General features: G+C 38.7%; 1 protein-coding gene across 2 annotated transcripts in view; it reads left to right on the forward strand.

Annotated features, from left to right (window-relative positions):
* Positions 1–27,807, forward strand: part of MAP3K5 (mitogen-activated protein kinase kinase kinase 5) — a 109,002-nt gene that overhangs the window by 49,585 nt on the left and 31,610 nt on the right. For both annotated transcript variants that reach the window (XM_069787229.1, XM_069787230.1), the window contains exons 8-13: positions 4,728–4,840; positions 11,279–11,438; positions 13,563–13,716; positions 16,635–16,742; positions 22,059–22,108; positions 26,995–27,090. In XM_069787229.1, coding sequence (XP_069643330.1) covers positions 4,728–4,840; positions 11,279–11,438; positions 13,563–13,716; positions 16,635–16,742; positions 22,059–22,108; positions 26,995–27,090 — 681 coding nt within the window. The remainder of the gene's footprint in view (positions 1–4,727; positions 4,841–11,278; positions 11,439–13,562; positions 13,717–16,634; positions 16,743–22,058; positions 22,109–26,994; positions 27,091–27,807) is intronic.

Here is a 27,807-nt window from a genome sequence, read left to right on the forward strand (position 1 = left end):
CATGAAGTCTCCTGTTTACTATATTATTCTTAGGAATCTGAGCCAGACAATAATCAGCTGTGAATCAATTGGCATATCTGCAATCTGATAGACACTAGCTAGCTAGGCTTAAAAGTGCTGAGGTTTAAATCTGCACTGATGATTAGGGTGTACCATTCTGTCTTTTTTTTTTTTGCTTCCATGCTCACAAGTAATGTGACTCTTACAAGCTCATGCTGGCAAAAGTTTTATCACCCCATCATCACCGTATAGTATATGCATATTACAGTGGACTACAGTCCCATCAATAGTCAAAGTAGCACACAATAGGCTAGACAAATTCTCATCTTAATTTTAGAGGCAAGTATCATGTTTTTTATTGCTTTTGAAATGCACTAAACCACTGTTATGTGGAATAAGTTAACAAATGGAGGCACTGGATGCCATCCTAGACTTCTGTGAGGATGAGCTCCTTTTCTCCATTATGATTCAGATGAGGCAACAGGCAATCTGTGTTTATGTATCCTGCACATCAGATTCTAGTTCTGGTCTTGTGCTCATCAGCTGCCTGTTGAAGTAAATGCTTAGAATGGAAAGTTTTCTTCTCCCTTCGTCATTTATCACTTGTTTTCAGTAAACTTCAGATTAGAACTGTCTTTGGTAAGAGATAAGATATAATTGTTTACCATTTGTGGCCTCAGAATACGAGTACAGTTTAGAATTGCTGGTCATGCTTCACAGTATTGCAATGCTTATTGGACTTTTTTTAAAGATGTTGCAATAACAGGAATGCAGCATATTGTTGTCGTCCCTGTCTTCATAATTTTGAATTAAAGAAAAATTTTATTTCCTCTAAGGCAAAGCCCATAACAAACTTTCAAGATTCTCTTTAAAAAAAATATATATATATTTTGCTCATGTCATGAACTAATGTAAAAAGAAAACTGTAGTCCTGTATGCAAATACTACGCATTATCACAGGCTAAATAGAATAAATAGAAATTACTTTTGGTATTGTACATCTTGCTTTTTCCTCATTCATAGTGCCTTATGAATAGATAAAACTTTGACATTTTCAAACACAATTGAACTAAGAACGATTATATGTATAATAGTGGTAATTACTTCTAGGATATTTCACATAGAACACACTTTCAGTTGGTGCATCTTAGCAGTCATGATATTCAGACATTTGATGAGGGGAAGTGATTGCAGTCAGGCATACTCGTTTGGGAAAGGACAGCAGGCTGGCAGCTCCTGCAGCAGGGTAGGATGCTGACCAGCCAGCCCATGAATAATCCCTGAAGTCTCTGGCAAGTCAGACCCCGTACAGACTGCTCCCTGTGCCTGCTGCCGTAGAACAAGGTGATCTCTGTTGAGTCAAGCTCGAGTTTGGCTGGAGGCTGTACCGGATGGGCCAGCTGCTTTTGCTTTGTACTTTATGCTGGACATTGATTTGAATTCTAGTGTTAGTCATATAGGAGGCTTGACATGGCTGAAGGGTTGACTCGTAACTCAGTGGAAGGCTCTTGGGAAGGAGCAGACCTACTCCAGTGCTACACTAGGCCACAATGAGGGAAGGTGTGTGCAGGAACGATACCTCCATGGTAGTGTAACTTTATTTTGAGGTAAGGGTTATTATCTCAGTCTTAGAGAAATGAGGATGCAGAAGTATGGTGAATTGCATAAGATAATGAGAATTTGGTAGCAGAACCAAAGCACTGTTTTTGCAACAACCGGTGATGTCAAGGTACTTGATTCCAAAAAAAAAAAAAAAAAAAGGCAGGCAGTGTGCTTTCCTGATAATTAAAAAGCAGAATAAAAGACATCTTTCATATAAATGAGACAAGAGATGAAAGATTAATTATTAACTGTCACTTTCTTGTTGTATACTGACAGTGTAAATCAGACTTACCAAAGCTATCAAGTCTTTATTCAAATCTCTTCACTGCTATCTCCTTAATTCAGCATTTGCACTGCAACATTTTCCCAAATGTCAGCTTTCAATTTCTTGATGGCATTCATAATTGCATCAGCTAAGCTAGCCTCTACTTTACAGGCAGACTTTTAAAACTTACCGCCTTTCTACGATACTGTGCAGGCTCCTCCAGTGGTATTTGAGGCATGACAAGGTACAGCAATTGTACCAGTTGAATTTAAATCAGTTCAGTCAACAGATGTGGCTTGTGAGTTGTTTGGGAAACTGTGAATATTTTTATCTGTTCAAAATTAATTATTACAGGTTATGTTTTACTTTTTGTCTGTAAATTCTTGCTGTGTAGGCTATGTGGATATAAGGCAGGTTTAAGAATGTCAGCACAGGATCACACCAAATACAAAACTACACTTTTGGTTATAACAATTTAGGAGAGGTAAATAGGGCTACAGAGGTCCAAGATACCAGTATTTTTTGGTGTGAGTAGCATGTAAAGATGGCTAGAAAAATGAATTTCTGCTGTGGGGAAGGGAGATGTGGAAGCAATTTGGAAAGAAAAGGCAGAACCCTGGTATGAAAATTCCCAGGATGTCCTTTCTGGTCTGCTGGGGGTAGGTGGCAAGCTCCTGGCAGCAGGGGACTGAAGGGGTGGCCTCTGACAAGAGATGAGGAGCTGCCCTATGTCAGACACAGCCAGTTCCAGCCAGCTCCAATGGACTCATCACTGGCCAAAACTGAGCACATCAGTAACTCTGGTGGCACCTCTGTGGTAACATATTTAAGAAAAGGGGAAAAGGTTTTTCTGGGGGCTGTTTCACCAGTGCTTCTGCAAGCAGTAACTATATTGCAAACTTAAGCTCACCTCCACCTCCTTTGGCTGTATGACTAACATTGTTTACAGCACAAATGTGCCCACCTGTTGAAACGCATGAGATATGCTTATTTTATCTTTAAATTTTGAAGTTTTGTCTGTATCTGTCCAAGAACTAGAGAAATTTTGATTGTCATGCCAGGAAATAGGTATTTGGGGGCAAAACAAAGCAAGTGAAAGTACAGTCTCCTGTATTGAACAAAAACACTTGCAAGGTTTTTTTCCTTCTTCTATCAATCTTTCCTTTTCCTGATACTGCATGAGGATTACAGCATGAAAGATCTCTGGGGCAATAAAGGGAGCCCAGTTCCTAACATCACTGTCTCTCCAAACATCACTGTCTCTCCAAACATCACTGTCTCTCCAAACATCACTGTCTCTCCAAACAGATTATGCCAGCTAACGGGTCTCTTCTAGCTATATATACTTAGAATCAATGAAAGTGTCATCCTGTTTGGTGGGTTTTTATGGGGGTTGGGTTTTGTTGTGGGTTGTGGTTTATTTTTTTAAGTGAGCAAAAATATTTTGTATGTACTTTCTTCATTGTTTTGTTGTAACTCACAGTACAAAAAGAAAGGCAGATGATGAGAGAAAAGCATTAATTGAGTCTACTCTGCTCATCATGCTTTTTTTTTAGAGGACTACACTCTTGTCTAATGATTAAGTTCTTTGGAGATGGGCAGCTGGAGTATAGAAAGAGTGTATCTGTACCAGATTGAAGAGAAACCTGTCTTGCAGTTTTGGAAAGCAGAGCTTATGTTAGAGGATGCAAAGTCCTGAATCAATAGAGCAGGAAAAACAACAAAAAAAATAAAATTTAAAAATTACAAACAAGCCATATTTTTGGCCTGCTAGGATCAAAATGCCTTAGATTTGCTTACATGTCAAAGTGTGGTCTGGAAGCCAAATTCTTAGGTTTTGTATAGATTATTTTTCTTTCCTTCCTTCTGTATTAATCTCACAACCTGCTTAATTTTTTTTTATATAATCCATCTGTTTGTCTGGATTTTTCCCCATCCTTTTGAAAGTAATTTTAAACTCTATTGCTTTTTACTGTAGCAGAGTTGTGTTAACTGAATCTTTTGTGCTTCTTAACTCACATATGATAGTCTTGTTTGCCTCCTCCTTACGGGGGCGGGGGGGGGTGGTGTATGTATATGTATATGCAACCAAACATGTTCTCACTCTGTAGAACAAGTTTAAAGCACTGTAGATCTGCTGTAGTCACCACAACATGCTTTGCTAGCTTGAGGACAGTGTTTGTGTGAAGACCCTCAACTTCTTTTAAGACAAGATTTAGGCTAGGTGAATACCACTGCTGTTCCTCTGGCTCGCTCACTTCCTCTTGAGGGGAATGAAATCTGATACAGTCCTTTTTTATGTGAATAGACTCATAAGGATGATGTCAGTGAGACACCCAGTAAAGAATAAGATTTGGAGTAGCTGAAATGATAGCTAAATGCGAAGTATCTTCATGTATCACTTGCTTTTGTGCTTATACATTTTGATATGCTTGTATGTCACTGTAGCAGATCCACAATAGAATCTAAGGTTTCAAGTCAGTGAAAATTCATATACTTAAGAGTAAATTAATGAGCTTATTAATATAACTGTGAAACAGGTCTCTTACAAGCTCATAGTATTTTTTTCTTTAATCTCAAATAAAATTGGAAATCTAGTAAGATATTATAACTTTACTGGGATGGATGAGTAGGGTCTGTGCTTGTTGTGTATGGGGAAAGGAAATGGGAGGAGGATGTATAAATAACGGACTCCCCAAAATAATCACAAAGCATGTGTGGAAAACAGTAATATTTTTGCTTCCATGGATTCTTGCTGTGTAAACAGAAGATAAGCACTTAAAGTACCTAAAAGTATAATTATGTCCCTATTAGATCGCATTATTTAGAAAGTAAACTTGTATGTTTGTTTTTTTTCTAGGTTCAAGAAGGCGTTTGAGTCAGAGCCAACATTACAGTCAGGAATTAATTATGCAGTACTCCTCCTGGCAGCTGGACATTGCTTTGATACTTCTTTTGAGCTGCGGAAAGTTGGTAATTATAGCTTGCAAATTCACAGTGAAATCGCATTCTAGTGAAAGTATGACACCATCCACTGTTGTAGGGGAAAAATCCGATGTTTGTATATGAATGCTTTGATAGTGAGCGTGTGAATATTTAAGTTGGTCTGCCCCACCACCACTGATCCCACCTGACTGTGGGTGAGCGCTGTCATGAAGACCTGGTTCCAGTTGCAAGGTCTTAACTGGTTACCCGAGCTTAGTGAAAAATGGCAGCCCTTCTTTGCAATGGCATCATTTGCATGAAACAGGAACACCTGAAGGGGCAATTCTGTTCCAGCTAGCATTCTTAAAAATAAACAAACAAAACCCCCTGTAGAACTGTAGGGAATGTGGACAAAAAGTCCATCCAGAGAGTGGGGAAAATGCACTTGAGCTTGGGATGGGCTGAGAGAAGAATGTTTCTCTTCCAATACTTTTTTTGAGGTTTCCTCAATGTCTGTATTCGTAGAATCACAGAGTGGTTTGGGTTGGAAGGGACCTTTTAAAGACCATCTAGTCCAACCCCCTTGCCATGGGCAGGGACATCTTTCACTAGACCAGGTTGCTCAGCCTGACTTTGAACACTTCCAATGATGGGGCATTCATAAATTCCCTGGGCAACCTCGTCCAACATCTCACCACCCTCATCGTAAAAAATGTCTTTCTTAAGAAGGAAGAATTAAAGTGTCCATTTTGTTCGTGATTTTGCTGGATTTGAGGAGAGTGCAAAGTCAAGATTAGTCAGTAATACTTTCAGGGAAGGTATGGGAGAAAGCACTGAAAGTTGTAATGTGTAGTAACATATCCTTTTCAACTGGCATTCTTCTCCATGAATTTCCATAATTCTTGAATTATCGTAAAGTCTTTTTTATCATTCTGTCTCCTGAAGAGGTAGTCAAGTGAGACAGGAACAATGTTCTTCGCTCCACAGAATATATCTGTAGTCAGCCACTGCTCTAGTTTAGAAGTTAGGTGTGCACTGTATGTCTGTAAGTAATTTTCTACATAGAGAAGGTCTTTTTGAGTGTGAAGGTCAGAGTGAGATGGTTACTTTCACGTAGATAATGGAAGTGAAATTAAATTTCTCTGGTGTGAATGAAGGTATTCATTTGGATGTGATAGGCTGCTTAGAGTTGCCTCAGCTACTATATTTGCCCTTCTGTGAGTGGGTGAGATTTTGCTTTTCGGGTCAGATAGAATACTTTCATCTCCCTACACTGAAATTTGAATTCTTGTGCCAGTGTAGGAGGTAAAAATACATGTTTTGCTTCCTACATAGCATTTGCAAATATTCACTCAGCTGGCCTAATTTTAAATTAGATAGTTTAGCAAAGCTGGGCTGTATTTATTGGGTAGTTTAATTTGAATCCCTCCATTTTAAAGAAACTTCTCAATTGCACACAGGCTAAAGCCAACTAGATTTGGACAAATTAATTGTACTGATGAAATCTGGCTGTTATTTGCAGGGATCAGACGTTTGGTATCATCTTGTTGTGAGTTTGTCCAGTGCTGTTTTCCCTACTGGTTGTACAGAGAACATTACAGAAATTAAGGTTCCTTATTACTTAAGGTTTCGTACATGGCTGATGAATGATTTAGTGAAGAAATATCCGGTGGCTATTTGGTGGAAATTTTTTTTTTTTAGCTGTTGCTGTGCCCCTCTCTTACGTAAACATTTACTTGGTGTCTGCTGAAAACCCTTGATATAGCAACCCCTGCTGTTATCTACTAGTGTCTATCTTATTTTGTTATGGGAAGTATTTTCAAGATACTTTAAGCCTCAGACTTAGCTATTTTGAAACAAGTTTTCAAATACGTATATAATATAGACCCTATGTGTGTCACTGGTCATTGATTTCTTGTTGATAAGACTGTGGTCACCGTTCATAGAATCATAGAACGCCAGGTTGGAAGGGACCTCGAGGATCACCTGGTCCAACCTTTCTTGGCAAAAGCACGGTCTGGGCAAGATGGCCCAGCACCCTGTCCAGCCAGATCTTAAAAGTGTCTGATGTTGGGGAATTCACCACTTCCCTGGGGAGATTATTCCAATGGCTGATTGTTCTCATTGTGAAAAATTTTCCTCTTGTGTCCAATCGGAATCTCCCTATGAGTCACTTGTACCCATTACCCCTAGTCTTTTTCACATGACTCCTTGTAAAAAGAGAGTCTACGTCTTCTTCGTAGCCACCCTTTAAATACTGGAACATAGTGATGAGGTCTCCCTTAAATTCTTTTCTCCAGGCTGAACAAACTCAGTTCACTCAGCCTTTCCTCATACAGCAGGCTTCCCAGTCCTTTGCTCACCTTTGTGGCCCTTCTCTGGACCCTCTCCAGCCTGTCCATATCTTTTTTTGTGTAGTGGGGACTAAAGCTGAACACAGTATTCCAGGTATGGCCTGACAAGTGCTGAGTAGAGTGGGATAATGACTTCTTTATCTCTGCTGGTGATGCCCTTGTTGATCCAGCCCAGCATCCTGTTGGCTTGCTTTGCCGCAGCAGCACACTCTTCACTCATATTGAGCTTGTTGTCCACCAGGACCCCCAGGTCCATTTCCACAGAGCTGCTCCCCAGCGGGGTAGATCCCAGCCTGTGCTGCGCTCCTGGATTATGTTTTCCCAGGTGCAAGACCGTACATTTGTCTTTGTACAATGACGTTTGTCAGCTGGCTTGAGTTGTGCTAGACTCTGAGGGTAATGTATTATTTTATTGGTCTCGGGCTAACGTTAATGTTTTAAACAAAAATAAGCAAAACCACAGAGGCTGTGTGGGAAAACGTTTTGTTTTTTTCTTTTTTTTTCCTGTCCCAAAAATGTCTTAAATATGTGTCATTCTTTCGATGTCACTTCTTGTTTAGATCTGTGTATACAAGACCATTCGTTAGCAGTAGTTAGATTTGCCTGGCAGTGCTTTCAGTTTGCTGTCCACCTGCAGCATTATCTGTAGCACACAGAAATTAAAGGAAGTCTGTCTTCTGGTGGGAGATGGGGAGAGAGGTGAGAGCAAGCTGGTTAAAGTTCAGGCCAGGTTATATGGAAATTATATTGGTAGGTTGGGAAAGGCTAAGGAAGGATATGGTCCCTAACAGCACTTCAGAGGGCTGTAATTAGAAGATGCATTGGCAGTGATGTAATAACTCCAGTAAAACTAAGTCCAGTATCCAAAAGAATTTTTACCAATCTGCATCATATCAGAAAATTTGCCTTCTAAAAGTTCCTACCTCTACTTGTCAGATAATAGTCCACAACTAAATAATCATGTGAAACATTAATGAAAATCCTCCATTTTCTGAACAGTACTGCTTTCTTAACTGTACAAAATTGCAGAACTTTGAAACAGAAATGCAGTGCTCAGTAAGTGCATTGACAGTAATGATTTCTGCAGGCTGTGCAGCTTCGACACACAAAGGATCCTGTAATATGAATTGCTCTGTCAATATTTGAGCAAGGAAAGCAGTTTATTTATAAAGCCTTCATAGTAATATTTAACTGGTAATATCTACTTCTGTATCTTATTTTCTTCAAGCTGTGGGTATATTCTTGGCATTATAAAAACAGTGGCTTTTCTGGCATTAATGGTTTCTCTATTTTGGCTCATTTATTTTTAAGGCAAAATATTTTTGATAAAATATACTGGAATTCAGCTGCTGCTTTTCTTTCTCCCCCATGAATGCCAAGTTTATCATGGAAGGAGAGAATGTCTTGACTTTGCCTGGATTTTCTTATATAATCAAAAAATCTTTTAAAGATGGTGAAATCAAAATAAACTAAAGAAGATAAATTATACAAGGAGACCACAAACTCAGAGTGAAATTCATGCAGGTGTTCACTTTGCATGTTTGCACAGAAAGGTTATTTTGTTCTCCCACTCCCCAGAAAAGACCAACCCCACTGGAAAACAAAACAAAAAAGCCCCACCCACCTTTATAAATTAGTTACAGTCCTTTGAACCTATTGCTAATGTCTCCATGCTGCAACTGCATTTTTCCAGCTTGCCTTTCAGGGGTAAGTAAGTTTTATAGATGAGCTTTGTAGAGGAAGGTCAGCAAACTAGAGTGAGTTTTAGCACCGAGTACCTCATCTTTCTTGGAAGAATTTGATGAGAGGTTGAGGTTGTCTTCTCTACGGTAATAGGATCCACTTCACAAAATACTTGGCTAAAACTTCCAGTTCGTTCAGGCTACGTAACAGTAATGATTCCCAGACTTGGTGTCCTCAGATATCATTGCTGCTACACATCCATCCTTTTTCCCACCATCTTCCTATAGCTCTCCTTACTCCATCAGCTGGGACTCAAAATCCTTGCTATCACCAGTCTTACCCTCCTAACAAACACTTCTCCCTGCCACACCAGTAATCCCAGTCCCTTCCCATGTGAGTTGTACCTTTCATCAAAACAACACACTCAGTTTGTACCTTGCTTTGGCTCCGTTAACCACGTCTGGAGCACTGAAGGGTTGTGATGGGTGAGTTCCTGCAGACGCAATGAAGCATAGCGGAGTATGTAAGCCTGTGAACCAGAGACCAGTGCTGTTGCTCGCTGTGACAAATAGTTTGTGATAGCTTGTCAGTGATCACTGCAACTGTGAGTGCCATCGCCCAGTACTCAGCGAAGGCCCTCCGCACAGCTAAATTGCTCCCTTTCCCCTTCCTCCCAGCAAAGGTACACCCATCTGAAATGATTCATGTATCCCTGTGATACCAATTCCTTACTTCCCTTGTGATGAGATCGCATTCAAAGCCTGTGGAAGTTAGTAGGTGTCTATCAGGTCTTGTATGTTGCTGTCATGTGCATGCAAATGTTTTAAATGTTCTAGCAGAGCCCTTCAGCCTTTGATGATATTGCTGAGTAGTGTTACTCTAGGGTGCTGGGGGAGATTAATTTTTTCCATTTACTGTGTTGCATGCATAGTGTGTAGGTTTTGCTTTCTAGAACCCAACTGAAGTTGAACACATTTAACACAAATTCCCCCTTCCTATCCTACACTGACAATGTACACCCAAGGTGTACATCCTCAAGCAGTCTCTTAACAGTGTGCATGCATACAGCACCCTGGCTTAAAGCCTTGCAAAGCTGATAGACATAGAGATGGTCACCTCTCTATGTTGTGGAGTTGATGGCGGTGATGTACATTGCATCATGTCTCGCATCTGAGATATTTTGTAAAATCTATTGCATTTTTTTCCTTCAGGAATAACTAAACAAACTTCTTTCCCAAGAAGCGAACAAATAATGTTTTTGTATGATTTAAGTATTATTTTGTTCTGTATGTTACTCAAGCATGACTATTTCTTGTTAGCAAGAGAGCACAAAGTGTGAAATATAGATGTGAAATAGGCTATAGAACTCTTGGATACAATTTTACATTTTAAAAACATTTATTGTCTGATGTTGATAACATAAAAATGTGAACAATGTGAGAAAACAAGATTAATTTTGTATACTGAAATGTAGCTAATGTAGTGTCTGTCCATCTCGATAAGATTTATTGCTGCTTCCAGCACAAAGTTTAGTCTGCTTGCTACTGAAGGAAGGTTAAGGGAAAAAAAAGGTCAACAATTGCATTGAAATTTCTTGTGAATACTCAGCCTTAATATCAAGGACAACGGAATGTGGTGTGGGAGGGAAACTGTCATAGCGGAGTAGTGTGGGAAAAGTGAATAAAAGACTATGGTGGTAAAGAGGCTTGTCCTGTAAGCTGCAAATTGTTTTATTTGCGGGGGATGGTGTAGTGTATCTCATGTTAGCTATAAGTGTGTAGCAGCTAATATGAACTAAAAATCATCCTGAAGGCCACAGGGAAACTTGCAGTTCTCAGAAAACTTAGCAAGTCAAAATAAAACCTGAGGCTCTCCATAGCCTTGAGTTGCTGAGGAACTTATGAATATTAATAGATGTCTTTCATTGGGGTAGGATTTGCGGCAATTAAAAGAACATCACTGCTGGAAGAAGCCCAGTGGATCATCTGTTCCTTCTGCATGGGACCTTGTCTATAAAGGTAAGTTTGGGGCTTGGGACTTGTAAGTCAAAAAAACAAAGCAGAAAAAAACATAATAGGTGCCTTATTCAGCATCTGTTAAGTTTTTACAGCTATGTTGTGTAGCCTAAGGCCCCAATTTACCTTTGTAGATGAGGTCCATGCAAGAACATAGGTAATCTGACTGTGGCCTTGTCCTGACAGTGATGTCTTAAAGTTCCTCTCTTGAGAAGCCTTTAGGAAGAGGGGGAGGGGAGAAAAAAAACTAATCCACTATCGCTTAGGGAGTTTGGAAGGCATATAACACAAACTGGTAAGTATGATTTCCATCTTACTTCATTGAAATGGAGAGGTTATGGTAATTTAAGCAATTAATAGATTTCAAATCAGGGAAATTGATATTTTAAAACTGTATTAATAATTCCTGTGACCTATTATTCTTTTTACTACAGGAGTAAAGATCAGCAGCCTGCTTGGTAAAAAGGGGAGCTTGGAGAAACTGCAGAGCTATTGGGAAGTAGGATCTTTCTTGGGGGCCAGTATGTTGGCTAATGACCATATAAGAGTGATCCAGGCTTCAGAAAAGCTGTTTAAGCTAAAGGCACCAGCATGGTAAGGTGATAAACAAGATCATGTACATTGCTGTGTATTGAAACATTGGGCTCCTTCAGCTTTCACATTTGGCATCGTATTTATCTGATGGGAGATTGGTTTGGGGTGTGTTTTGGTTTTTTTCCTTTAACAGATTTTGCTGTCTGTGTATTGTTTCACTGCACTTTTACCCAGACAAGGGACTCTCTTCCCCTTTTGCCCTTATTCAGGAACAGATTTGATATGGGTCTTTAATTTGATGTCTGAGAAGGACAGATTCACCATTGGCTCGAGGCTCTTCTGAGGGCAAAAGGGGAAAGGTGGAGTTGCTTGTAGGCACCATACTTCAGTGGTTACATTGCTGAAGAGAAGTAGTAGTAACATGTGGGTTTAGTCATAACTGCCTGAAAGGTTTTGGAAATGCAGACAGCTTGGCTAGAAAGGCATGGATATACCTTGGAATACTGTGGTGGTTATTGGTTATACCAGCTGGTTTAGGAACTTGAACATGAATGAGCTGTATGGTGCAAGTTGCCTCTCATTATGATTGAGAAGAATGGAGATTAAATTCCAATGAACAGAAATGCTGTAAATCTAGCGTTAAAGACAACCCGGTAGATTCAACATCTGTTTTGCAAAGGCCCAGAGATGTCTGCTCTGGCAACAGGCTCTCGGCACCTGTTCTGCTTTGGATATAGGCAGCAAGTAAGCACCAGTCACCTACTCATCAAGGGCTGGGATCCTGTTAGCTGGGGAGACTCTTTTCTGACCAAAAAAAGTTGTCATTCAGCCAACTGAAAGAGTGCATACATCACAGCCTATGTATTTTTGTTCTAGAAAGTCTCCAAAAGCTGATCAGAGGGGAATGTACATATGTGTGCTAAAATATGGAAATGCTAAACTTCTGTATTCACATAACATAGGAATTATGTCAAAATCAAGAACTCTGATTTTCTGACCAAATATTTTAGAAATGCTGTTTACGGTGTATTTATCTGCAAGGTTTTCCATTTTTACTATGTGCATGTTTTACTGAGAAGCTGGATGGCACTCCCTGGAAGCCTCCTGGTAGAGTTTTCCAGAGTTTATGAATGCCTGGTTGTCAGGATTTTATCTTACCATTGCCTTTGGAGTTTAAGTCTGTGAATTAAACTCTGAGAATGCAGCACACTCACTTGTGTTTCAGGAAGGATTTCTCCTGTGAGCAATTTCTGCCCAGTCTGTTGCAGGCTGTTCAGCAGAGCCCACTTGGTGCAAAGGGGAGTACCTTAAGCCAGGTATCTCCATGGCCTAAGAAGGTTGATTGGAAAATGCACAGCTATGGAACTTTCCCAAAAGGATCTCTGACTTTACGTTATACCTTCTTATCATAAGCCTGGAAACAAAGCTTCCATGAATAGTCTAATTGCAATAAGGTGATAGCTGTGGTAAATCCTCTTTAAGCATGTGTATCTCATTGCTGTAGTATTCATAAAAATTGCATAAGATTATGTTTACAACTTTTTTTCAAAAATGCCAAGAGAAAGCAATGTTATGAGAGGCCCCATAAATCAGCCCCAGAAAGTATAACAGCAGAGAGTGCTGCATTTAGGGGAGACATTCAGCACTGCTGTTGTCCTTCCCTAGCAATGCCAAAGGCTGCTTAGCGTAGCTGTTGTCATCTTTATAGCATAGTCAGTTCCAGAAGTGTCGTGTTTTAGAAATCTGTGTTAAACAACTGCCCATGCAGATAAAATAACCAAGACAGAACAGCGTAGAAAGTTAAACCAGTGGACTTCTCACCTGGGTTTTTATTTGAGGTTGGTCACTACTGAAACAAGTTTGACATGGGCTCAGTTTGGTCCATAGGTAGAGGATTTAGCTATTTCATGAAGCTTTCATGGTTTAGGATAGGAGACAGGATCAGGAATATATGCAGGAAGGAGTGTCCCAGAACTCATTTGTATTTCAGGTTACTAATGTAGCAGCTACATTTCCAGTTCTAAATGGGGAATTGCTATTATTAAAAGCAGTCCTAGAGAACCAAAATCTTACCGGCTGCCTTGGTGTTGCAGTGGTGAATGTTTCAGTTGTGATTAAGGTAGAGACATTATCATTTACAAACTGTATTGAATTTATAATCTATGTATGCTTGGATGATCACAGGTACCTGAAGTCTATTGTAGAGACTGTTTTGATATATCAGCATTTTAAGAAACTGACTCCAGAACAACATACGGCCAAACAGGAACTTGTGGACTTCTGGATGGACTTCCTTGTTGAAGCCACAAAGACAGATGTGTCTGTAGTTCGATTTCCAGTAAGTGGTTGTTTCATTGTTAGTTTGGGTTTTTTAATAAATTGTGACATGAAGGAAATGAACACAAAACACTTTTTGTTTTTAGGTTGCCAGACAATAAACTGCTTGTCCAGAAGAAATGTATTTGGCCTGCATATTAGATTGGTTTTAATTGATTGCATGTGGCTACAATGGGATTGCACAGTGTGTTCCATATGAAAGTAATGAGGAAAAAAGTCAAGATAGAATTTTGCTATTTAGTGTTTGCTACCAATGGGTATACTTCTAAAGCAAACCTTTGCAGTGCATTCCAGGTGATACTATATTAACTATATTATGTTTTGAAGAAAAGATATTTAATTTCAGTCTCTTTCTAGCTCAGCAGGCTTGGCATATGCTACTGCCAATTAAGCCTGTGCTCTTAGAGGTTAAAAATCAGCCCAAGCAGTCAGAAATCTATTGTTCCAGCTACTAGACAATGTATTTCAACAACATTGCACTATAAGTATACATATATATGCACTTTTCTGATTTCTTACAGAAACATTTTGCTGAAAATTTTTATTAGATACCCTGGTGTTCTACAACATCCTGAAAGTATACTGTAAAAAGATTGTTGTTCCCTGTACATATTAACTATATGTGTATGGGAAATAATATCTTGGGTATTCCTTTCAGCTAACCATTAGAAAATACAGCTTTTTGTTTTAAATAGCAGTTCCTGTTGTCTCCCAGATACTTGAAGTGCATACTGGTTGTTTTGTACAGTTCTTTTGGCTTCTGTGTGTAGATGAGGTGATAAACCATAAGGAAGGCTCTAGTGTTGAACAGCAACAGCTTGAGGCAGTAAAGTGAAAGCAACATGAGACTGTCTAGGGAGCCTGGTTCTCCTCCAAGGAGAACAGGTGTAAAGTTTTGCAGGGAAGCAAAAAATATTTTGAATTCTCTGGTGTTTGTAAAAGACAAGGCCATATTCTCTTTAGATTTTTTTTTTGATGATGAAGTGGTGCGATTAGATACTTGAAATAGGCTCTGACTTACGAAACTGTCCAAGTCAAATGGTTTGGCTTTTTATTAAGAGACAAACCGAAACAGAACATTGAGATAGCATAAGCCAAAAGATAAACCCAGTGACCACATAGTTTTTGTTGTACAGGAAACTATGCTGGTGTTGTGGACAGATGTACATAATTTCTCATAATACAAAAATTCTATTTGTGCCTATTCAGAAGGAGAATCACACTATTCAACAAGTCAACAAAATGAAACATAGTTACTTTCTTTTCCCTCCCTTCTCCCAGATTCTTATAAATAATTTATTCTAAAAAATTTTTTGCAGATTTCCTTATTGTGAATTGTTCTCAGAACTTGAACTTAAGGAATTCACTATCCATCTGTACTAACTTACCTGTCAATTACTCTCTTATCTGGTAGTATCTATCAGTGTTATCATCCTCTTTTTGGCCTTTGGAGGAAGAAATGACACAGCCTGTGGGTAACTTGCTACAGGCTAAAGACCCTGATCTGTGAAATGGTTTAAACCAGATTTTAGAAGTTATAAGTGTCTGGAGATGCCAAGCAACACATTTGAAGTCCCACTGGTCATCATTTACAGAGTTAAATGCCTAAGTACTTTTTAAAATTTGGCCTTGCACTTCTTCCAGTGTATCTGTGTGCTTATTGACTCTGTAGGAGGTGACTCTAAGCCATGGTTCTTTAAAAGATTTTCTGCTTAGGTGTTTATGGTTTTGTTTTGGTTTTTTTAAATAGGTGTAGACCAAGTTGCCCTAGTCAAGCATTATTTCCTAAAGCAATTCTTTGAACTTCAAAAAATTTTCAAATGAGAAATTCTGTATCTTGGATATTTTGAAGATGATGTTTGATTGGAGCTTTTACGGGAGAGGGAAGGGCAGAAGAAAGGAAGGAGGTTATCAGTTTGTTAGCCATCTTTAACTTAGTCCTATTTTATAAATGTCTTTCAGCTAAACACTGAGGGCTAGAAATCTTCCTATGTGTGCTGCAGTGGAAAAGTAGCTTTTTCTTTAATTAATACCAATACTTTACATTCTGAAGAATGGGAATACCTTCAACACAGGCAATGTAGAATTGGTGTTTTAGACATCAGATTTTAACCACTGAAAATCTAAAATAAACAAACAGTTCTAATAAGAAACCACATTTCTTCAAATAGCCAAATTTTTGTTGACTTTCCTTTAAAGCATACTGGAAGCTTTAAAGATCTGGAAGTAATTCTGGCAGAACATAACTAAAGTGGCAGAGTGGCTGGCTTTGTTTACTAAGTGGTTATGTTAGACTAAATCTTGCTGCATTGCATGCCATCTCTTTTACATGATGGTTCTAGTTTTTGTTTCACTTATTCCAGGAAATTGTCTATAATCTTTAGCTGTCAGCCTCTTGCAGTGGTGCTCGTTGCTTTTGAGAAAATCATTTGATCTGGTGGCTACACTTCATGGTGGTCTAAATCAAAAGCAGTTCAGGCTAGCTCTAGGTTGATGTGTTTTTCTGATGCACTCAAATGCGCTTCTACCAAAAGATGATAAAGGTATACCATGAATTCTGTCCACATGGGAGATGGAGGTTATTGAATGGCATTGCAAGAGAATGAATTGTGACAGAAATATTTTAAAATGTGATAGCTGTCAGAGAAATAATTTGGAAAATTAATATGTGCTACCAGTTGACACGCAATAACCTTATATAAAAACTAAGTTAAAATTGGTCTTTTTTTTTTTTTTTTTAACCTAAGTTACTGTCAGCCTTACTAAACTGGCCCAGTACCCAAAATTTTACCTTTCATTCTGTTTCCCCTGTTTTTCCTGCTATGGTATGACTACAGAAATAGTTTTAACAGTTTTTAATACTTTTTAAAGTTCTACATTTTTTGTACTAACTCTTTAAAAATTTATTTTTTCTACAAGGTTTTAATATTGGAACCAACAAAAATCTATCAGCCCTCATATCTCTCCATCAACAGTGAAGCCGAGGAGAAGACTGTATCTATCTGGCATGTGCTGCCTGATGACAAGGTATACCATGATGTTGTCTGTAGTTGTAACTTTTTTCACAGTTTAAAAGTATGCATGGTACATAAGGCATATAACATGTAAACAGTTGAATCTAATGATGGATTCTGCAAAGGAGAAAAGTGTTTCAGTAACACACAGGAAGATACTGTGGACATATGTTGCCATCGTGGTGGGTTTTTTTGTTTTAATATGGCATTCTTAACTTTTTCTTTAAGTTTGTCTTGTTCAATGGATCTTTTCTCTACATTTTTAAAAATAATTTGCATCTTCTTTCAGGTTTTAAATCAGTGCATAATATACAAGAAGTCTGTTGCTTAAGATTTCATAAGTAATTTACAGTATACTGTCATCATACAAATAATGTCACATAAATTATACAAACAGAAGAATCTTCTTCTGTACTTGCAGTATTACTTGTCAGCTGTGGTAAATACTCCTTTAACATGAAAGTAATAGAGACTGGTGTCTTAAAAGGGGAGTGGAATCGATCAAAAGCCAAAGAAGTATTTGGCAGAAGGATAGATAGATGCTCAGAAGGTCTAGAAATTGAAAAAGCTGGGAATCCATATGTCAAGGTGTGAGATAGCCAGACATGTTTGGAAAGGAGCTTAGAAAATCTGGACATGCAAGGGGAGAGGAAAACCTAGAATGATTATTGCATTCTGGGATGCTTAGGAAGCAAAATGTTGGTAAGAGTGAAGACAGGGAGGACATCGTAGAACCTCAGAGAAGGACAGGAGCACAGAAACGTGGGGGGGAGTATATGAAGAGTGAATGGAGGCTGAGTCAGCTGGAGGCACAACAATGGAGATGGTGTGATTTGTAAGAACTAGCACTATTCATTCTTCCATGAAAGTATTTTGTTTGCCTGCAGGATAGGACAGCGAAGACCTATTTTTCAGGTAATCCATCCTTCAGCTTTTGTACTTTAGTCTGTTAAAGGAGAAACATTTTTGCATGCAGAATATGTGAGGCCATACTGCTTAGAATTTTTGTTGTGAGTACATGAGAAAATGTAAGTGGACAGTGGCTGAAATAGCATATTTTGAGCACAAACTGAAGTGTTTGCCTAGACCAATGAATTTCTGTTTATTTGTGGTTTATTCTGACTGATGTTTTTCTAAGTAGGCTCAGCCTCTGAGAATAATATAAAAAATAAATTTATGCAATTCTTGGACAAAACCAAAATTTGCCGTACAGTAAATAATGATTTGTCAGTACTACAGAGTAAACCTTTCTATTGTAAAATATCTGTTCTGAAAGTATTTCTGTATTCAGAATTTAGTCTATTTAGAAACTACCTGTATATGGCTTTTTTTTGTTTGTTTTGTAGGCTTTTATTTGTGTGTATGTAGTTTACCTCCAAAAAATACTTTCCATTCTGTTAAGTGGCTTATCTATAGCATAAGAAGGAACATAGGGCTAGAAGGAATTTTCTGGACTATTGAATCCTGTTCACCTCTGTTGCAGAAACTCTTGCCATATAATGTTTCACATAAAGTGATCAAGCTCTGAATACTAGTGTAGGTTTCACAGATGACCTTTTGTGCTGGAAAGTGCTTTGGGAATGCCACTGCACCTCTAGAAGAGCCTAGAGTGGAATACTGCTGGTGAAGTAGAGCATTACTTTTAAGTCTTCTAGCTTTCAGTCTGAATTTGTTGCCGTTTCATACTCATTTGTTCTTTTGCTAACACAGTGTTTAAGTGGTTCTTTTCTCTCTTTGATGTTTACCTTAGAGTAGTTTTAAGGAGAATTCTAATATCTCTTGGTGGTTTGGGCTGTTTGGTTTTTTTAGGCAAAACAAGTAGGCTTGGTGTCCTGGCCACACATGGCATTTCATTGCCATGACGACTTATGTTCCAGTTTGAGTTAACCTTGCTTGAGCATGTGCACTAATATTCTAAAAATGGTATTTCAAGGTGCATTCATGTATCTTTCAGCTACTGGGCTATTTTGCTTGATACTTTCAGCAATGGCCTTTTTCGTAGCTTTTTCATAGTCAGTGTCACCTGACCGCCCAGTCATCCTGTGACTGGGAGAAGGATTTGGATGTATTAGTCTGTACCTGTTTGGTGTTCAGTAGATAGGTATTTTGGCATTGCAGACTTTGTAACCTGTTGTTCCATTTTTAAAGTTTCTTTATAGAATGTTATACCTTTTTTTTCCTCTTTTCTCTCCTTCCTGATTTGGGGAGTGTCTCTGTGTTTTCTGCACATTAGAGCAGCAAAAATAGGAAAACGCTAGAGTTAATCAATAACATTAGACAAGGTCAGTTTTAAATGCACTCCCTAGTACTTTTGCTCTGGCCAGAATCCTTACTGTTGTGAGCTTATTCAGTAGCCTGGGATCTGATTGATACGCAGTGGAGGCATCCTTGCCCTGTGAGCTGTAATACCTATCAAAAGAATGCAATGGGCAATTTGGTAGTTATCCCTTCAGCTGTACAATTATAGTCTGTTGTTGCAAGGTTGTCAAAGTCCTTAGAATCCATCAGAAACCTTACAGGGAGAAAGGGACTAGAAAAATTTGGAGACACCAGCTTCCTTTTCAGTTGAATATAACCAATATAATATTTGTCTTTGATAAGAGATTTTGTGAAGGAAATGGATGTATTAACTGTCAGCCCACTGCAAAGAGGAATATTCTTACTTTGATCCTTACTAGGCTGAAAACAGGTATTTTAGGGGCTGATTAACAAGCAAAGACCACCTATTCCTGCTGCAAGGGCAGGTTAGACAGCTGGGTTTGAAAACTTCAACTACCTAATTTCAGTCTGCCTACCATAGGTCTGTCAGAGCTTTCCCAGCTTGTGCTTCAGATGTCAGTTCATTTTGTCTTATAAATTAATGGTTCTACTTATTTTCCAAAATTCAGTCAGTGCTCTGAGGATAATAATTGTGAGTTACGAAGTGTATGATCTTCCTTTCACGCACAAAGAAACTGAATTTCTGTTTCAAATCCAAACTGGAACTCAGTGGAGCCTGCATCTGGCAATTTTGTAATCAGTAGGCAAATGACACTCAATACCAGGATAAATAATGTGACCTTTTCCTTTGCCATGGCTTTTTTAGCAGCATATCTTAACATTTATGCCTTTTAATAATACCAAGTTTAACATAAACAAATGCCTATAAAAATCAGATAGCATTTTATTTTGTAGAATGCACATTACCTTTGCCTTGCAGTTCCCTAATTTTAGCAGCTCTTTCCGCATGGGGTTAGAGGAATGCAGCAGTGCTGTTTGCAAGTTTGAAATAGAACAGCCTGTCTCTGTTTTGCATTGGCTTCTGAATCCGTTTTGAGTTTTGTTTTGGGTGGTTGGTGTTTTTTTGCCTAACCAAAGAACAGATGCTGAATTTGGATAGCACGCCTGATATATTTACTCCAATGTACTCAAAACTTGGCAAGATTATGAGGGACAGAACTTTTATATTATTTCATTGCCTGAGAACTTTGTGTGGTGAATAAAAGATGTATGAATCTGAGAGATCAGTTGCACGTAGATGATGGGTAAAACCCACAATACTTAATGCTTCTTGTTTAACTTCTTGAGCGTGTCTGCCTGTCAGGACATATATTTTAACTTGTTTAGATTTCAGATTATTCCTAATAGTGGGAATTGGACAAGTATCAATAGCTAAGCTCTGAAGAGTGTTTCCAAGCATGGAAAATTGGAGAGTGTCAGAGTTTGTATGTGGAGGGAGGATTAAAAGATAGTTCAGATACATCCTCCTTAGCAGAGGGATTGAGTTGGTGATCTTTCTTCATGCAAGAGAACCAGGCAACTTGAATAGTAATTTCACAAGCGCTTCATACTAGCATCAGTTAGTACCTCCGCTTCAAGATGCAATCCCACCTTTTCTTAATATCAGGCTATTCTCCTGTCCCTGTATGCCACTGGAGAAACCCTTCCCCCCATTTAACATTGAAGAGATATTGGAGTTAACGGCTTTGTACTTTACAATTACAATAGTGTGAAGCTTGTGCTTCAAAGATGTTTGCTTGTATTTTTGGTACGTTGTGTTACGCATTTTATATTGGCATCACAGCCTTTAATGTGATTTGAGCAGGAAGGAGGGAATTACAGAGGAGGAGAAAATTGTTGTAGGAAGCCTTATAGAAAGCTGTTATAGCTGGGAGGATAACTTCCTGTGTCATTTCCTGCACATTGTGCAACTATTTTGGCAGTGTATCTGTTCTGACTTCTGCATATTTCACTATTCATGAAATGTTTTATAAGCTACACATTTTCATGTCCTCTTTTGGAATACATTTGATTGTTTGACACTATGCTCTTATGCTGTAAATTACTTCCCAGCAAGAAATGTCTCTGTGCCTTTTAATTGCTCAGGTCACTAAAATGCCAAATGACATTCAGCTCTAGAAAGCGGAGGTTCTTCAAATATGTTGCTCATTGTGGTGGGCTTCCAAGGTTGCCAGGACTTTGAGGTGGTGTAGTTCCACCTTTTCCTGAAAGGAGAATATTTTCTTTAGAAGATACAAAAGGCTTCCATTTCCTACGGTAAAGTTTTATTAGAACATAAACATAGAGCAATATGACGGTCTGCAGAGAGAAACCAATTCTGCTGAATGTGACACATATAAACTTAAAAGATCTGAAAATAAGTGAGTCCTGGCTCTTTGTTTGTTCATAGGGTGGCTTCTTTCTTGTAGCCTTGTTTACTACTCCAGCAGCTCTTAGGGGTTTGGGTACGTTCTTACTGCTTTCTTCTGGATTCCTAGGGAAATAGCCTCCTTTCTGCTTCTTTAGACACTTGGCCTTCAGATCTGCTCCTTCCCCAGGCAATTCCTCCTACTTTTCAAGAATCTCCCACTTTGCTCTCCAGTGTCAGACTTCCTGCTTGTAGCTCTCTCCACCTCCTCCTCCCACACGCCTAGGGCACTGAACATGCAGAGCAAGCTCTTCTTATTCTCAGAAGTGGAATTTTTTTCCCCTACTTTCCAGAGGCTTGCATGTGACCCCATGTTCAGCACCCAGACCAGGCTATACTGGCAGACCTTCTGATCTTCTGATTTGCTTGCATGCTTTCTAAAATAGTATATTGTGTTTGCAGAGTAAACAGTGAAGAAACAAACCAACCAAAACTTGTATCTAGAACTGCTGTTGCTTTGGTTTTGGGGGGGGGGGGGGGGGGGGAAATGCCCTGAAAAATAACTGTTAAAAGGTAATAGGCTGTTGTAATTCAAGTGTTTCTCTTTCCATCTTTTGAGTTTCAGTCTAGAAGATATGCCTACTAGCACTTCGTTCACAAAAAATAATGTTTTATTTATTTATTCTCTTCTGCGTGTTACAGAAGGGTATCCATGAGTGGAACTTCAGTGCTGCTTCTATCAGAGGAGTAAGGTAAGTTGTTTCCCTTTCATGTTTTGAAATTAAAAGAGTAATTGAATGAGTATTGTATTACGCTGCTGCTGTGGACCTTTGTGGAGTAACAGAGACAGAATTGGAGCAGAGTATTGCAGGTACTTTCACAGATGCCCTGCTCTAAGTAAAGCCCCAGGAGTCTTATTCCAGATTCAGAAATGACCACTTGCAGAGTTCATTATGTAAAACTTAGCTAATGTAGCCCCTTGAATTAAAGAACTAATGTTTTCTAAAAGTTGGCAGTCACTTACTTTATGCTAATTAAGATTGAATTAAAATAACTGCCAATGTCTCATGTCATTTTACCTGAGTTCTGTCACAGCCAGCAGCTGCCTGGTGCATGGAATATGTAAGCCAGGAAGTAACATGTGGATGCAATATCCTGTTGGGTTTTGGTGTGAGTGTGTACATTTGGGGGTTTTTTGTTTCTGTGTCTGTTTATGGCAGCAAAACTGTTTTAGAGAAGGCCTATAAGGAGAGGAGCCTGTCAACACAGAGTGGTAGTTAGACCACAAAGTGAAAACTTGAAGTCTGAGAGAGCAGAAAAGGGAATAAATAGGAGAAGGCGGGGGGGGATGATATCAACCCCTAACCTCCCAGATATTCATGTAGAGTAGGTTAATGTGGATTAATAAATCATAGGATCAGGAACGACATGAGCAAGACTGGATCAGAAGAGAATGATGTTATATGTTCAATGCCACCTTTCTTTCCTTCAGCGTACTTCCCTCTTTGGGCTAGGGCTTGTGAGATAATGACAAAGGAGGAACTTTGCCATGTATTTGCTTGATTTCAGCAAAATGTTTTCTGTCTACTAGGGAGACTTCTTTTAGGGAGAATTCTCTACTGGATTGTGTGCCATATTGTCAGCAGAGAACAGCCAAATCTGAGCTAGTGGTTCTGCTCTGCTAGCCCAGGTTGAACATAGTGTGCACCCTGTTTGGCAGGGTCCAGCCTTGCAGTTTGTATCTTCTGATAGTAAGAAAGCAGTGTTCTACCACTGCTGCGACCTCCTGGGATCAATTCTTTGTCTTAGTCTCTCTTCCCCCCCCCCCCCCCCCCCCCAGGATTTCTCTGTACTTTGGCATCCTGCAACTTTCCACGTTGGCGTTTGCTTTTAGTGTAATCTTAAAAAAAAAAAAAAAAAAGCCAGGAATCTTACATTTTTTTAAAATAGTCATTGCTCTGTTCTAATAATAACTGTTCCATACACACAAAACTGTTGCTATGTCTACAGGACGTCTTTACACAGATGGATGATTCTTTTTCCTTGCAAAAAGTAACTTAAAAAAACAAACTATCAATAGGCACAGAAATTCAATCCTGTGGGATTCAGCTTAATTTAGGCAAAAATTGCAATGATACACTTAGTTCAGTCTGGTTTGGGTTTTGGTTACAGTATGTTTTTGTGTGCTTCTAAAAACAGAAAAAAAGTATTTATTTATTGTAATCTTTTTCCTTTCCCTCCCCCTTATTAAACCATGCTGTGGTCGGTACTGCTGTTTCTGGTGTACCCTTCTGCATTTGTTATTTAAGCTGTCAATTTTCATTTAACTTGTCAATTAAATTCACAATCTGTTCATCTGGATAGATGTCCAGAACAACTTGGAAGACTTTACAGTGAGCCAAGAGTCACTGTGAATTCTTAGAAAACTCTCTGGCTGCCTCCATGAGGAGCTGCAGGGGGAAATCTTTATCTTACGCAAGTATGAAACTGAATATGCCCCTCTTGCTCCCCCCTTCCAAATATATGCACGTTTCTGATCACTTAATTTTTCAGAGTTTTTCACGTTTTTTCCAAGTTTTATGAAGGCAGGTATTCTTCAGAGTGGGACAGCCTTCAGAACCAGGCCTGTTTCTAATCTATTTTTGTATCAAGACTATTTTTGGCTCCTTTGAAGCTCCTAGACTTAAAGTAGTGTAGGAAGGGGGAGTTTGCAGCTTGATGAGGATTCTCAGCCTTTCTAGACTAGTAGGAACCAGCTTTAGAAGTGCAGCCTTAATGTACAAGGCAGGTCTTTGTACATGATCTTGGAGGCTTTTTCAGCAAAGGCCTCCATAAATATTTACTGCATTACATAAGGAGACAGCAGGTCTGAAGAGACATCTAGCATTTATATGGCTAATGTTTTTGGTAAATACTTGAAGGAAGTGACTGAGGGGTCACTATTTCTGTGTGCTATGTATCAGCTGGTGTAATCAGCATCTTATTTCATGAGTAATAGAGTTCAGCTCTCAAGAATTGCAAAGGGGCTTGGAAGGTATATAGACCTCTGAGCAGCAGAGTGCTAAATCATACTCTGTATGTAGGGAGTCATAGTAATTGGGTTTAGCCTAACAAACTCATAGATTAGCGGTTGGTGCACCAATGTAAATAACTCTGCTTTTGTCATGTGCCTTCATGATGTCTTAAACACAAATGTTTGTTATGGAATTGGGCCAAAAAGTACTGTTAATCCTAAAGGCTTCATCAGAGCTTTTGGAGCATGGCTGCTACCCCAAGGTGCTTTGCATCTTAGGTTATCCGGAATAGTCCCTAGAGTTCTGCAGAACTGACATCATATGAGCAAGAAGATACTGTCTTTATTTTTCCAGTTTAAAAATTAAAAAAAAAAAGTAGCAGACTGAAGTTGCTAAACTGCTAAATTGGCTTTTTCTTAGTGTTTGGGACAAGCTCTGGATTATGAAATAACCGCTACTTGTAGTGTTTCCATGGGAGAGTGCCTCAGAGGTCATGCTGATGTGTAGTGTTAGAAATAGTGAAAAAATGGGATTTAGATCTGCATCCGGTTTTCTTTGTAGCTTAAGAATTGACAACATGTTCGTTTTCCATCCCAAGTTCTTGGAATCTTGTCAGACTACTTAATTACGACAGTGGGAGGTATCTATACTGCTACACTTGTAGAAAACAGACAAAAGTTCCACCGAGCTGCTTTTCTGTGGTTGCTGCCAATGCTCAGCTGTTTTCTGTAGCTTCATCTGGAAGTATTAGTAAGCAGTGATTACAGCATTTGCAGTATTTCTCATTGACGTAAGGGGAGTTTTGGATGAAGAAGAGCTGGGCACAAGGCCATGCTACATTGTGCTTCCCTGTTTGTCTTTGGAGTTTCGCAAATTCATCCCCAATTCTGCTGTCGTATAAGTCAGTGGGTACTACGTGTGCTCAGGAACTGTCTGAAGGAGGCATTTCCTTAACGGCCTTAAATATTTATGAGTTTGCCTGCCCTCTGTGTACACTCCACATTCTTACCCTTTTATTCACTGCTGTGTTAGCCAGTGGCTTCTGTGCATGTCAGGTTTAAACTGACAGTTTATTCAGTAAAATGTTTAAACTCGCATGGAACTTGAAATGAATGAGTAATTCTGTTAATATCAGTTACTCCACATCTGGAGAGTTTACCTATACGCTTGAAAAACTTGAATTAAAAATTAGTTTATAAACTGGGGACAGTGACTGTCTTCACAGATCTGTACATTACTTAGCACTTACAAATTTTTCCTAATGTAAAAATAAGTCACCACACTCAAAGACAAATATTCTTATAATGAAGCTTGCTCTTCTTTTATGTAGCTTTATCAAAGGCAGGCCCCCCAGCTTGTCTAAAGAGTCATTTATTTGTCAAAAGTTACAGAGCTCTACAACAGAGGAATCATAAAAGGAAACAAGGATCGGACAACCTTAGACACCTATTAAAGGTTGAAAATCACAAGTATTTCCTGATATTTAAAGAAGAACTGTTATGGTAGTCAAATCACCAATCCTTTGGCACAACATAGAATACCATTCTACTTTATTGTGTTATAAATTAACTAAAAACATGATGGCTATCTTGATCCAGCTAAAATAGATTGATTTCGCTAGGACTGTGGATTTTGTCCAGTATCTTATGAATGTTCATAAGGAGACTTAATTTGTCTTGGTTTCTCAAATACTGCATTATATTCCCTTATAACATCTCTAGTCATGTTTTTCTTTCCTTTTCTAATATAGTAACAATCAATTATACTGCATCAGCTTGACACCTGGCACTCAACATGCAACAAAGTTACAGAAAGAGCTATTTCAAATAATGTTTAATATTTTCTCTAAGGAGCACAGTAATGACATCCATATAAAACAGTTCTGGTGAAATGATATCTTTGCAAGAGCTGCAGCCTACTTGGGGTAGAAAACTGACAACTATACTGGAGTTTGCACCTCTTCTGCTCTTCTGTTAAGACATCTATGCATCCATAAGAAAATGGCATACGTACTTCTTCATTATTTTTGTTCTCCTGGTATAGCAGATAAAACCAAAACTGAAGAAAGCTGTGGGTGCATAAGGGTGGTAGAGTCATTCACCTCATTTTTTGATGCTGACTTAGTTTTAAAATATTTTTCCAACTTACTGTCAATGTACCAATTCACAAGGAAGTGATCAGAAATTTTTGTGTTCAGGTTGAGCTGTGGCTGACTTCTAAAGCAGGAAGAACTCATCATTTGAGTTCAAAGTCCAGGTTTCTAATGTGATCCTGAAAGAATGTTTCATCCTGGCTGCAGCAGTGGAAATTAAGGGCCTTACCTAAATGCACTGAAGACAAAAATGACTTGGATCAATGGAAATAATCCTATTAACTACTTTGCTCCTACTCTTTCTTGGGCAATGTGTGAACTGGGGGGGGGCAAGCTGAATGACAGCAAACAGCAGAATGTGAACTTTAGAGGATACAAGAGGGTAATTTTACAATAAGGAAAAAACCATAGCTTCTTAGGTTTAATTTGGTGTTTTCCCATGTTAAATGGCTTGATCTGTATGGTTTGGCATAGCCAGTAGAAGTCCAAATGCATCTTTCCAATAACATGTTCTGCTTGGCTGTTCTTTCAGCATTTCGAAGTTTGAAGAACGATGCTGTTTCCTATATGTGCTGCACAACTCGGATGACTTTCAAATCTATTTCTGCACAGAACTTCATTGCAGAAGGTGTGTCACTGTTGTTATTTTAGAAAAAAACACGGCTTGTGATGGGGTAGATGGTATCTGCATGCACAACAGCAACTGACTGTTTCAGAACTGTAGTGAAAGTTGATCTGAGCATTTTCAGTGATCAACACCTTTCAAATGAAAGCTTAGTACTATAGTATCCTGGAGATGTATGAGGTTTGAAGGGTCAAAGTGCAAACTCAGACAAACATTAGAAACAAATATGATTACAAATTTAATTTTTTTTTTTACATACTTTGTGGGATTATTTTTCTAATACTTACCATATTGAGGCTTACTACAAGTGTTTGTTGCCTCCAATGCAACAACACATCCTAAACTTAAAACTGACTTTCTGAAGTGGGAACATTTGGGGTAACATAAGGTCTGGTCAAGATTTCTCCTTTACTGTAAATAAAATTTTATTTATGATTATGAAGAAGCACACTTGATTTCCTTTACATTAGCATCATGTTTACATAAGTAATATTGTACCAGTATCCCTACAGAAAACTTGGCAAGGGTTTGTTGCATAAAATCAGGGGTGTCTCAGTTTCTCTAAGCTGTGTTTCTGCTCCATAAGCTTGAGGACTGTGGTCTTGAATTGATCCAGAAGGCATTCCCAGAGGAAATTTCATGTCTTTTTGTGCTAAAAAAGGCTGCAACATTACCAAGAATCACTGCAGTACTCCATATTAATGGCTGTGGCCACCTCCC

The sequence above is a fragment of the Haliaeetus albicilla genome, chromosome 7 (genome assembly GCF_947461875.1).
Source record: "Haliaeetus albicilla chromosome 7, bHalAlb1.1, whole genome shotgun sequence".
Taxonomy (NCBI): domain Eukaryota; kingdom Metazoa; phylum Chordata; class Aves; order Accipitriformes; family Accipitridae; genus Haliaeetus; species Haliaeetus albicilla.